Below are 12403 nucleotides of genomic sequence, written 5' to 3' on the forward strand. Positions count from 1 at the left end.
CTGTGCATATTCTTCTTTATAGCAGTGTCTATTACATGCAGTTATATTAAAATTGTTGTATACTGTCCCATTAATCCAGCCCTAAATACATTTATACCACTAATTATGGGTGCCGCCATTTTGTAACCTAGGTTTTACCTCAGGTATCTAAAGGAAGGTTGCTTTGCATGTGCAAACACATCAACACTGTAAAGCAGTAAAAGTGAGATTACTATAATGTATTTAGTGTTTAATTTCTCTTTAAATATGCACATCGTATATGTGTGTTCTCATATTTTATACCCCCACCTACATCGCGTACAAGGAATACTGGCTCAAGGTCCAATATCGTCTTCCTTCATTATGATAACTTTAATAACTGTTGTCCTGAATTTGAAATTGAATGTATCTGTGAAGCCTTATATGATTCAATGTCCCTAAAAAACCTATGGGTAGGGTAAATGCAAACAGCGTTACGTGGACCACTGCCTTAAGATTGCGATCTGCTCATTTAACTGAAGATATCAACTTTCCTTATCTAAGATTCAATAACTTCCCCAAAAGGGACACAAGGCTCATGCAAGGTATTTCTTTACGGAGTTTTCCTGTATACAAGGAATTTTAAGATTTTGTCAGCACTATAATCCCTGTGGCATATTAAATGTTGGCACACAATAAAAAGAGTTTATAATATAACCAAACTGCTGCTTTGCAAGAAACTACCAGAAACGTCATGCAACCAAAATGCAGCTAAAAAAGCTGTCTGGATAACAATCTTAAGTGCAAAGCAGGAATGAAATAATACAGCTTCGATTATATGTTAATTTATCATGTTCAGCTCATTACTCTGCAGCAATTCCAAACACGCAGACATAACAAAAAATATATATGCAGAATGCTGTCAAATAAGATACACAAAAAGAACAAATAAAGAGTGGTATAGCAGAGTTAGTATGTTTCCAAAACCAGATATTATGAAAGGCAAAAACAAAGGAAATCTTCTGAGTGATCAAGGTTAAAAAACAAATCAGTTTTCTGTGTTGAATCTAACATTTTTTACAGCTTTTTTATAGTTAAAATGGATATTAAAGGGACAGTTCACTCAAAAATGTTCTCCCCTTTAATTTGTTCCCAATGATCCACTTTATCTGCTGGAGTGTATTAAATTGTTTACAAGAATTTCCATTACCCTTATATTGGCATTTGAAATAGTTGATTTAGCTTGTGGTATCCCCTCCTATCCTGAAAGTTTTTAGCATTAAAGGGACATTATACACTCATTTTTTTCTTTGCATAAATGTTTTGTAGATGATCTATTTATATAGCCCATAAAGTTTTTTTTTTAATTAATGTATAATTTTGCTTATTTTCAAATAACATTGCTCTGATTTTCAGACTCCTAACCAAGCCCCAAAGTTGTATGTGAATACCGTCAGCTACCTTCTCCAGCTTGCTCCTGTTTGTGTAAAGGGTCTTTTCATATGCAAAAGAAGGGGGAGGGGGGAGTGTCTGATATTTCCCACTTGCAGCGGGCTTTCCAGCTACCTTTTCAACAGAGCCAAACTGACAGCTTCTAAGTAAGTTTTTAAACAGTTTTATACTGGATTTTTATATCAGTATCTGTGCATCTTATTCTTTATAGTAGTGTCTATTACATGCAGTTATATGAAAATGAGTTTATACTGTCCCTTTAAGGCCAAACTGTGTAAACACAGCCAGTAGACGAAATTACACTTCCAGTGGGGTATAGAAAAAATAACGTAATAAAATGTAAATTTTCAATTGTTCTCTCCAAGTATTGGTCTTTAGTTTACAGACAGATATAAGATAAAGAAGCATGTTTATGTACACAATGTGATAAAGTAATGATATCTGATTATACCTACAAGCTCTATCCATTTTATTAGGTTGTGGCTTTACAACACAAAATCAGTCATATACACAAATAAACCTTAAAAGCAAATTTCTTACATTTTAACCTCTGCAGCATAATTTTCACAAATAATTTTATGTTATTTTTAATGTCAATGTAACCTTTTCCATGCATTCAGTGTGTTTGAATTCTGCTCTTTCATATACTTGCTAGACTTTTTTTGGAATTTATTGGGAGGTTTATCATGCTTAGGGCAGATAATGTTCCCAGCTTGGGAACCTGTCTGTTGGGTTCTGGGCAAGTGAACAGCATCCACTGTATGTATTGAAAATTACACAGCTCTGGTCCTTGCTTCTGCACAACTGGGACACCGGGGGCCGGTTGCTAAGTTAGATGTGCTCTGCGCAATACCCTCCATGATCACTCTGGATAAGGAAAAGACCCCGGTGCAAGCACCTGTATCCCTCTAAAGTCACGTATGTATTATAAGATAATTTAACTTATTATTATTGTTTGAACATGATGGGTTATTGTCAGGGAAGAAACATTACCCTAAAGCATTTACATTTGGGAGTCAAATGTAATTATATATACTGTGTACAGGGTTGATCATAGAACTAATGGTGCCATGTATATGTATGTTTCATCTCGTGTTCCATGTTGGTAGGAGGCTTAAAGGGGCATTCTAATGCAAAAATGACATGTTCTAGTTTGTTAAAGTATGTTCTTTTGCCATCACTGACTCTAGATAACTATGTGCAAAGGAATTAAACACATAAGTCCTGTTCAGGGGGTTGTAAGCATTGCAGCTATTGAGCAGGGCATGTATGGTCAGTTAATCAGAAGCATCTGTCATACAATCACTCCAATCATTTGTTGTGCCCTATGCAGGAGATGCAAGGCTTACAGCTACAGAGCATGTCTTTACCTACGTGTTTAACCCCTTTTTCAAAGGTTAAACACAATTATCTAGGGTTAGCAATGCAAACATTGATGTAGAGCATGACATTCTTGCATTATAAGTCCCTTTAATAAAATTGTCAACCATGCAGGTCCCTTTTGCACTACCATCTAGCAACGACCTTCACCACCTCCATCCCATATGGTCAGGCACAACCTACCTGTGTAGTCAACTCAACAGAAACATATGACCGTGGGCACAGAGACATGCTCAGCTAATTATAAGGAACACAAACTGGTCTTTTTTTTTAAGACACCTGATATATTCAACAAACTTCTGAGATGATCTGTGAGTAGCAGACAATTATTTTATTCTAGTGCTGTTGTTTATTTGCTTTTTTGGGGGGGAAACGTTTAGATACCACTATTGGGAGCACAAGGACTGACTTACATACAAAGATTTTTTATTTAACCTTTTAACATGTTGTTACAAAACCATTGAGGTTTAAGGATCAGATAAGGGATAGATAATAACAATTAAAATCGCATTACAGACTCTTGCTCTCTGGTTTAATTGGCAGCCTTGGGCTATACAATCATCAAAAACAATTTATCTCCCGTAGCATAACACTACATGCTATTTTACTCTAAAATCACAAACGTGTCAACAAAATCCAACACTTGATGAATCAACCTCTTGAATCACAAAGCAGGAAATGATATTATCTCATGGTAGATAAAAAATATGACCTTTACTAAAGAAACCCCTAAGGGTAAGAATAATCATTGCTTGTATATGAAGCGTGTCAAGCCACAAACCTTGCTCTGCCTCTTCCTACATGGGGGTCCAACCTATTCACGAAGGACCACATTTTTTTAAGGGACTTAACAGGGTCAGAGAAAAATTTGAGAAATTTAATCAATTAAAACAAAATATATTTTTTCTCTATATAAATAATTATCCTAAGAATTATTCTTATGAGCTACTTAGTGCTATAAAACTACAAATACCATGACTTTAAGTGACATAAAATCATTATTGCAACGTACAATAGTGCATTTCAAATTTGCATAGAATTATTTTGCAATATACATTAATTTGCAAAAGTGCTTGTCAATTATCACAGTTTTTATGAAAAATGTGTGTGACGCACTAACATACTTTGATACATGCACTAGTATGTACGAGATGGGCACAGGGGTCGCATGCAAAGTAAGAGTCATAAAAGCCATGATAAATCTTGCCTCTGTTCAAATTTGAATGGACTTCTGTGTATTTCAAATTTGACTTATATGATACTGTCTGTCCTAGCCCTATAAATTTAAATTTGGTTTAACAGCTGAAATTTTTTAATGAGAAATCTAACACACATTAATACATTAATAATTCAATTTCTTAAAACTCAGGATGTCTGCTTATGGAGATGTCATTGGGAACATCATTATATATTAAAGGGACAGTTGAGACACATTTTCATATAACTGCATGTAATAGACACTACTATAAAGAATAATATGCACAGATACTGATCTAAAAATTCAGTTTAAAACGTTTTAAAAACTTACTTAGAAGCTCCCATTTTAGCACTGTTTTAAAGGTAAGGCTCGGACACCCACTGAAATGGGCTCGAAAACAAAAATAGCAGACACTCCCCACCTCCCCTCTTCCCTGTATATGAAAAGACCCTTTACACAGAGTAGGTAGACAGTCTACTTCTAAAACTGTGGGGCTTAGTTAGAAGTCTGAAAAGTAGCACATTGTTATTTAAAAATAAGCAAAACTATACATTTTAAAAAATAAATAACCCTGTATGGGCTATATCAATGAATCATCTACAAAACATTTATGGAAATAAAACTCTAGTGTACAATGTCCCTTTAAAAGTAAACATCCCTTTTTGACCAGTTCATGTGTCTGGAGATTTGGCAGACCATTCTCGTCTTTATTTTCCCCATTAGTTAGGAAAGAGTTTTTTATAACAATATTGTCAACTACCCGTTTACTAAATCAATAGAGAGACCAAAAAAACTGATTAGAATTCAGTATTTTTACACATCTTCTTGGGAAATATTGATATAGGAAGCATATGACACATGTAGGGTACTCCGGGCAGTAGGGGGTCATATTTTGGAGTCGCCAGATAGCTATGTAAGTAAAACAGCAAGAAGAAGGGACACATATTTCCATGGGTAATGGTTCCGCACACCTATGCACTCCAAATCATTAATTTATTAATTTTATTACTAATCAATGATCACTGGACATCTAGTGACTGAGAAATATAAGAAGCAAATATAACCTTAAAAAGACACTAAATACATTTCATGCACCTCCCTCTAATCATGGGGGCTGCCATTTTGGAACCTAGGTTACACTGCAGGTCACTGAAGGTGAGTTACTGCACATGTGCAAACAGGTCAGCACTGGCATGCAGTAAAAGATAGATTTCAACATGGTGGAATTCATGACTAGGGGGAGGTGGGGAATAACCTCCATATTATGCATATAAAATGTATTTAGTGTTTAATGTCCATTTGATATTGTTAAGAGGTGGGGCTGCAGCACAAAAAATACACCACTGCTAGACACATGGCAGAAAGTCTGTAATAAAATTCCATTTCCCAGCAGGCTATGGGGTTAGCACAGCTGTTCACTAATCAAAAGGTAAATATGCCTCACCTGTCCATGTTTTGTGTTGACTGATGACAAAGTTCTGACACGCCGCATGGCTGCTACAAAACTCTGCGGCCTCATTTGTGTTGTGCACAGAGATCAGGCACCCCATGTGGTTATAGGAGGGCCAGCACCGGAATTCATCCTGTCTGTCATCCAGCCGGAATCCTTTCACCATGATGTAATCTGTAACACAAAGCCCGCGTGGCCATTATTACATGGGAAGAAACCATAACCAGTCTAAGAGGATCACAGCTAGTTTGATATCACTCGAATATTTAGGTAAAAATTACAGACACATGATACATAGCAAATGTGATTGTAACTACTAGTAAGAAATAAGTTGTATTTGACATATGTTCCTTGTTGGTTAGGTAAGTGTATGGAGGTATATATATATATCAAATTAAATATTTGCTGAATAAAAATTATTAAGTTAAAGGGCCACTAAAGTCAAAGTTAAATTATTTAGAGCATACAATTTTAAACGACTTTCCAATTTACTTCTGCTATCTAATATGCTTAGTTATCTTTGTGTCCTTTGTTGAAAATCATACCTAGGTCAACTTAGGGGGCTGGGAGCTAGCTGGATATAATGGATATTCTTGATTTTTTTTTTACTATCTCTCTCTACTGTATTTGACCCTAAAACATCTGCAGAAAGCCTATTCCATGAATCACCTACCTTTTTTAATTCCTTAAAGTGCTACTCTTAAAGGGACACTGAACCCAAATTTTTTCTTTTGTGATTCAGATAAAGCATGCAATTTAAAGCAACATTCTAATTTACTCCTATTATAATTTTTTCTTCATTCTCTTGCTATCTTTATTTGAAAAAGAAGGCATCTAAGCTAAGGAGCCAGACAATTTTTGGTTCAGTACCCTGGACAGCACTTGTTTATTGGTGGGTGGCTTTATTCACCAATCAGCAAGAACAACCCAGGTTGTTCACCAAAAATGGGCCGGCATCTAAACTTACATTCTTGCTTTTAAAATAAAGATACCAAGAGAATGAAGAAAATTTGATAATAGGAGTAAATTAGAAAGTTGCTTAAAATTGCACGCTCTATCTGAATTACGAAAGAAATCAATTGGGTTCAGTATACCACTGATTTTTGTTATGAGCCTCTTACCTTTGTGTAAACATTTTTTGATTATCTAACACTCCCTAAAGAGGCCAAAAAGCAAATTCTGTAACTTAGGTTTGCAAAGTGCTATAAATCAAATAGCTGTTTTAGGCAGTTTTCTTTTTGGCAAATTTATCTAGGGAACAGGAAAAAAAAAAGTGAGGTGTTTAATATCCCTTTAAAGGGACATTATACGCTAGATTTTTCTTTGCATAACTGTTTTGTAGATCATCCATTTATATAGCCCATACAGTTTTTTTTGTTTTGTTTTGTTTTTTTGTAAAAATGTATAGTTTTGCTTTTTTTTTTTTTTAAATAACATTGTTCTGATTTTCCGACTCCTAACCAAGCCCCAAAGTGTTAGAAGTAGACTGTTGTCTACCTACTTACCTTTAAAGGGACATTCTACACTAGATTTTTCTTTGCATAACTGTTTTGTACATTATCCATTTATATAGCCCATACAGGGTTTTTTTTTTTTTAAATGTATAGTTTTGCTTTTTAAAAAAAAAAACAAAAAAAAAAAAACATTGTGCTGATTTTTAGACTCCTTACCAAGCCCCAAAGTTTTAGAAGTAGACTGTTGTCTACCTACTCCAGCTTGCTCCTGTTTGTGTAAAGGGTCTTTTCATATGCAGAGGAGGGGGGGGAGGGAGGGGAGAGTGTCTGCTCTTGTATATGAAAATTGTTGTATACTGTCCCTTTAAATGCATGGTATACATGAAGGTTTCTGTTATATCTTTACTCCCACCAAACTATTTACAGGGATGGAAATTACCACTAGTCCAAACTAGTAAGGAATTGCAAAGGACTAGTATGAATTTTGACTTCTCCCTATATCATACATCACAACATTTGCCAGAGGCTTTCTGGGGCATGGAGGGGAGGGTCTTGTGGGCAGTGGCACTGTGTGACAGACAGGGCAAGGTGGAGTCATGGATCCTGAGAGGAGTTGAGACAGTCCCTAAAAAACAGGACATTTGCTTTGTCCAGTGACGCTGAGGGCAGTAAAAACAGGCAGACCTCACAACCTGTGACAATTCCGCATAATTTGGGACAGTTTCAGAAGTTGCTGTATTTAAAAGACCATTAAATAAAGCATTGCATAATTAACAAATGCATACTAAAAGAACAACGCAATAGTCTGAAATTCAAATTAGCTTTTTATTTCTCTGCCCCTCTTTATCATGTGACAGCCACCAACGAATCACTGACTCATATATGTATATTACTCTTGCTACACTAATCATCATGTCTGTAATATGTTTAGTCTGGAGTAAAGTGATATGGAAAAAGTCTTCTATTTATTTGATATTTTAGTCAATAAAATAAAGCACACTTTGTGATTGGCCACTGTCCCACCAATAGAGCTGTAGCAGTTTCCTCATCAGCCAATGAGCTTCAATCTCACAAACCAGTTATGGACTATTTATTTCAAAATCAAATTAAATAGCTTTAACATACGGCTTTTTTTCATGCAAAAAATATTTATAAAGGGACAATAACCAGTGTAATAATATTTTTCCGAAGTCTTGCAATGTAGGTCAGTCTGAAACGGCCATAATGCAAAAATGTTTTCAGTAGCCTAACTCCACCCACTTCGTGCCTTATTTGAAGGAGCCAACCAGGACTTGTTACTGGAGCATACGACCACTGTCATTTTGTTAGAAAACTATACTAATCTTATCATCTCTGCAGAAACCATCCTGAGTTTGACATGATTTGCCACTGTCAGTCACTATGGCCTAGATTTAGAGTTCGGCGGTAGCCGTCAAAACCAGCGTTAGAGGCTCCTAACGCTGGTTTTGGCCGCCCGCTGGTATTTGGAGTCAGTGATTAAAGGGTCTAACGCTCACTTTACAGCCGCAACTTTTCCATACCGCAGATCCCCCTACGCCATTTGCGTAGCCTATCTTTTCAATGGGATCTTTCTAACGCTGGTATTTAGAGTCGTTTCTGCAGTGAGCGTTAGAGCTCTAACGACAAGATTCCAGCCGCCTGAAAAAAGCAGGAGTTAAGAGCTTTCTGGCTAACGCCGGTTCATAAAGCTCTTAACTACTGTACCCTAAAGTACACTAACACCCATAAACTACCTATGTACCCCTAAACCGAGGTCCCCCCACATCGCCGCCACTCGATTAAAATTTTTAACCCCTAATCTGCCGACCGCCACCTACGTTATACTTATGTACCCCTAATCTGCTGCCCCTAACCCCGCCGACCCCTATATTATATTTATTAACTCCTAACTTGCCCCACACAACGTCGCCGCAAGCTACTTAAAATAATTAACCCCTAATCTTCCGACCGCAAATCGCCGCCACCTACGTTATCCCTATGTACCCCTAATCTTCTGCCCCTAACATCGCCGACCCCTATGTTATATTTATTAACCCCTAATCTGCCCCCCACAACGTCGCCGACACCTACCTACACTTATTAACCCCTAATCTGCCGAGCGGACCTGAGCGCTACTATAATAAAGTTATTAACCCCTAATCCGCCTCACTAACCCTATCATAAATAGTATTAACCCCTAATCTGCCCTCCCTAACATCGCCGACACCTACCTTCAATTATTAACCCCTAATCTGCCGACCGGAGCTCACCGCTATTCTAATAAATGTATTAACCCCTAAAGCTAAGTCTAACCCTAACACTAACACCCCCCTAAGTTAAATATAATTTTTATCTAACGAAATAAATTAACTCTTATTAAATAAATGATTCCTATTTAAAGCTAAATACTTACCTGTAAAATAAATCCTAATATAGCTACAATATAAATTACATTTATATTATAGCTATTTTAGGATTAATATTTATTTTACAGGTAACTTTGTAATTATTTTAACCAGGTACAATAGCTATTAAATAGTTAAGAACTATTTAATAGTTACCTAGTTAAAATAATTACAAATTTACCTGTAAAATAAATCCTAACCTAAGATATAATTAAACCTAACACTACCCTATCAATAAAATAATTAAATAAACTACCTACAATTACCTACAATTAACCTAACACTACACTATCAATAAATTAATTAAACACAATTGCTACAAATAAATACAATTAAATAAACTATCTAAAGTACAAAAAATAAAAAAGAACTAAGTTACAGAAAATAAAAAAATAGTTACAAACATAAGAAAAATATTACAACAATTTTAAACTAATTACACCTACTCTAAGCCCCCTAATAAAATAACAAAGACCCCCAAAATAAAAAATTCCCTACCCTATTCTAAATTTAAAAAGTTACAAGCTCTTTTACCTTACCAGCCCTGAACAGGGCCCTTTGCGGGGCATGCCCCAAGAAGTTCAGCTCTTTTGCCTGTAAAAGAAAACATACAATACCCCCCCCCCCAACATTACAACCCACCACCCACATACCCCTAATCTAACCCAAACCCCCCTTAAATAAACCTAACACTAAGCCCCTGATGATCTTCCTACCTTGTCTTCACCATGCCAGGTTCACCGATCCGTCCTGGCTCCAAGATCTTCATCCAACCCAAGCGGGGGTTGGCGATCCATAATCCGGTGCTCCAAAGTCTTCCTCCTATCCGGCAAGAAGAGGACATCCGGACCGGCAAACATCTTCTCCAAGCGGCATCTTCTATGTTCTTCCATCCGATGACGACCGGCTCCATCTTGAAGACCTCCAGCGCGGATCCATCCTCTTCTTCCGACGACTAGACGACGAATGACGGTTCCTTTAAGGGACGTCATCCAAGATGGCGTCCCTCGAATTCCGATTGGCTGATAGGATTCTATCAGCCAATCGGAATTAAGGTAGGAATTTTCTGATTGGCTGATGGAATCAGCCAATCAGAATCAAGTTCAATCCGATTGGCTGATCCAATCAGCCAATCAGATTGAGCTCGCATTCTATTGGCTGTTCCATCATAGAATCCTATCAGCCAATCGGAATTCGAGGGACGCCATCTTGGATGACGTCCCTTAAAGGAACCATCATTCGTCGTCTAGTCGTCGGAAGAAGAGGATGGATCCGCGCTGGAGGTCTTCAAGATGGAGCCGGTCGTCATCGGATGGAAGAACATAGAAGATGCCGCTTGGAGAAGATGTTTGCCGGTCCGGATGTCCTCTTCTTGCCGGATAGGAGGAAGACTTTGGAGCACCGGATTATGGATCGCCAACCCCCGCTTGGGTTGGATGAAGATCTTGGAGCCAGGACGGATCGGTGAACCTGGCATGGTGAAGACAAGGTAGGAAGATCATCAGGGGCTTAGTGTTAGGTTTATTTAAGGGGGGTTTGGGTTAGATTAGGGGTATGTGGGTGGTGGGTTGTAATGTTGGGGGGGGGGGGGGGTATTGTATGTTTTCTTTTACAGGCAAAAGAGCTGAACTTCTTGGGGCATGCCCCGCAAAGGGCCCTGTTCAGGGCTGGTAAGGTAAAAGAGCTTGTAACTTTTTAAATTTAGAATAGGGTAGGGAATTTTTTATTTTGGGGGTCTTTGTTATTTTATTAGGGGGCTTAGAGTAGGTGTAATTAGTTTAAAATTGTTGTAATATTTTTCTTATGTTTGTAAATATTTTTTTATTTTCTGTAACTTAGTTCTTTTTTATTTTTTGTACTTTAGATAGTTTATTTAATTGTATTTATTTGTAGCAATTGTGTTTAATTAATTTATTGATAGTGTAGTGTTAGGTTAATTGTAGGTAATTGTAGGTAGTTTATTTAATTATTTTATTGATAGGGTAGTGTTAGGTTTAATTATAACTTAGGTTAGGATTTATTTTACAGGTAAATTTGTAATTATTTTAACTAGGTAACTATTAAATAGTTCTTAACTATTTAATAGCTATTGTACCTGGTTAAAATAAATACAAAGTTACCTGTAAAATAAATATTAATCCTAAAATAGCTATAATATAATTATAATTTATATTGTAGCTATATTAGGATTTATTTTACAGGTAAGTATTTAGCTTTAAATAGGAATCATTTATTTAATAAGAGTTAATTTATTTCGTTAGATAAAAATTATATTTAACTTAGGGGGGTGTTAGTGTTAGGGTTAGACTTAGCTTTAGGGGTTAATCCATTTATTAGAATAGCGGTGAGCTCCGCTCGGCAGATTAGGGGTTAATAATTGAAGGTAGGTGTCGGCGATGTTAGGGAGGGCAGATTAGGGGTTAATACTATTTATGATAGGGTTAGTGAGGCTGATTAGGGGTTAATAACTTTATTATAGTAGCGCTCAGGTCCGCTCGGCAGATTAGGGGTTAATAAGTGTAGGTAGGTGTCGGCGACGTTGTGGGGGGCAGATTAGGGGTTAATAAATATAACATAGGGGTCGGCGATGTTAGGGCAGCAGATTAGGGGTACATAGGGATAACGTAGGTGGCGGCGGTTTACGGAGCGGCAGATTAGGGGTTAAAAGTGTAATGCAGGGGTCAGCGATAGCGGGGGCGGCAGATTAGGGGTTAATAAGTGTAAGGCTAGGGGTGTTTAGACTCGGGGTACATGTTAGAGTGTTAGGTGCAGACGTAGGAAGTGTTTCCCCATAGGAAACAATGGGGCTGCGTTAGGAGCTGAACGCTGCTTTTTTGCAGGTGTTAGGTTTTTTTTCAGCTCAAACAGCCCCATTGTTTCCTATGGGAGAATCGTGCACGAGCACGTTTTTGAGGCCGGCCGCGTCCGTAAGCAACTCTGGTATCGAGAGTTGTATTTGCGGTAAAAATGCTCTACGCTCCTTTTTTGGAGCCTAACGCAGCATTTGTTTGAACTCTCGATACCAGAGTTAAATTTATGGTGCGGCCAGAAAAAAACCCGCGGAGCGTTAACAGCCCTTTTACCGCCAAACTCCAAATCTAGCCGT

General features: G+C 37.3%; 1 protein-coding gene across 1 annotated transcript in view; it reads right to left on the reverse strand.

Annotated features, from left to right (window-relative positions):
- LOC128636281 (extracellular tyrosine-protein kinase PKDCC-like) overlaps positions 1-12403 on the reverse strand; it is a 33916-nt gene that overhangs the window by 5832 nt on the left and 15681 nt on the right. The window contains exon 6 of the mRNA XM_053689319.1: positions 5433-5612. Within this exon, the coding sequence (XP_053545294.1) occupies positions 5433-5612 (180 nt within the window). The remainder of the gene's footprint in view (positions 1-5432; positions 5613-12403) is intronic.

The sequence above is a fragment of the Bombina bombina genome, chromosome 1 (assembly GCF_027579735.1).
Source record: "Bombina bombina isolate aBomBom1 chromosome 1, aBomBom1.pri, whole genome shotgun sequence".
Taxonomy (NCBI): Eukaryota; Metazoa; Chordata; class Amphibia; order Anura; family Bombinatoridae; genus Bombina; species Bombina bombina.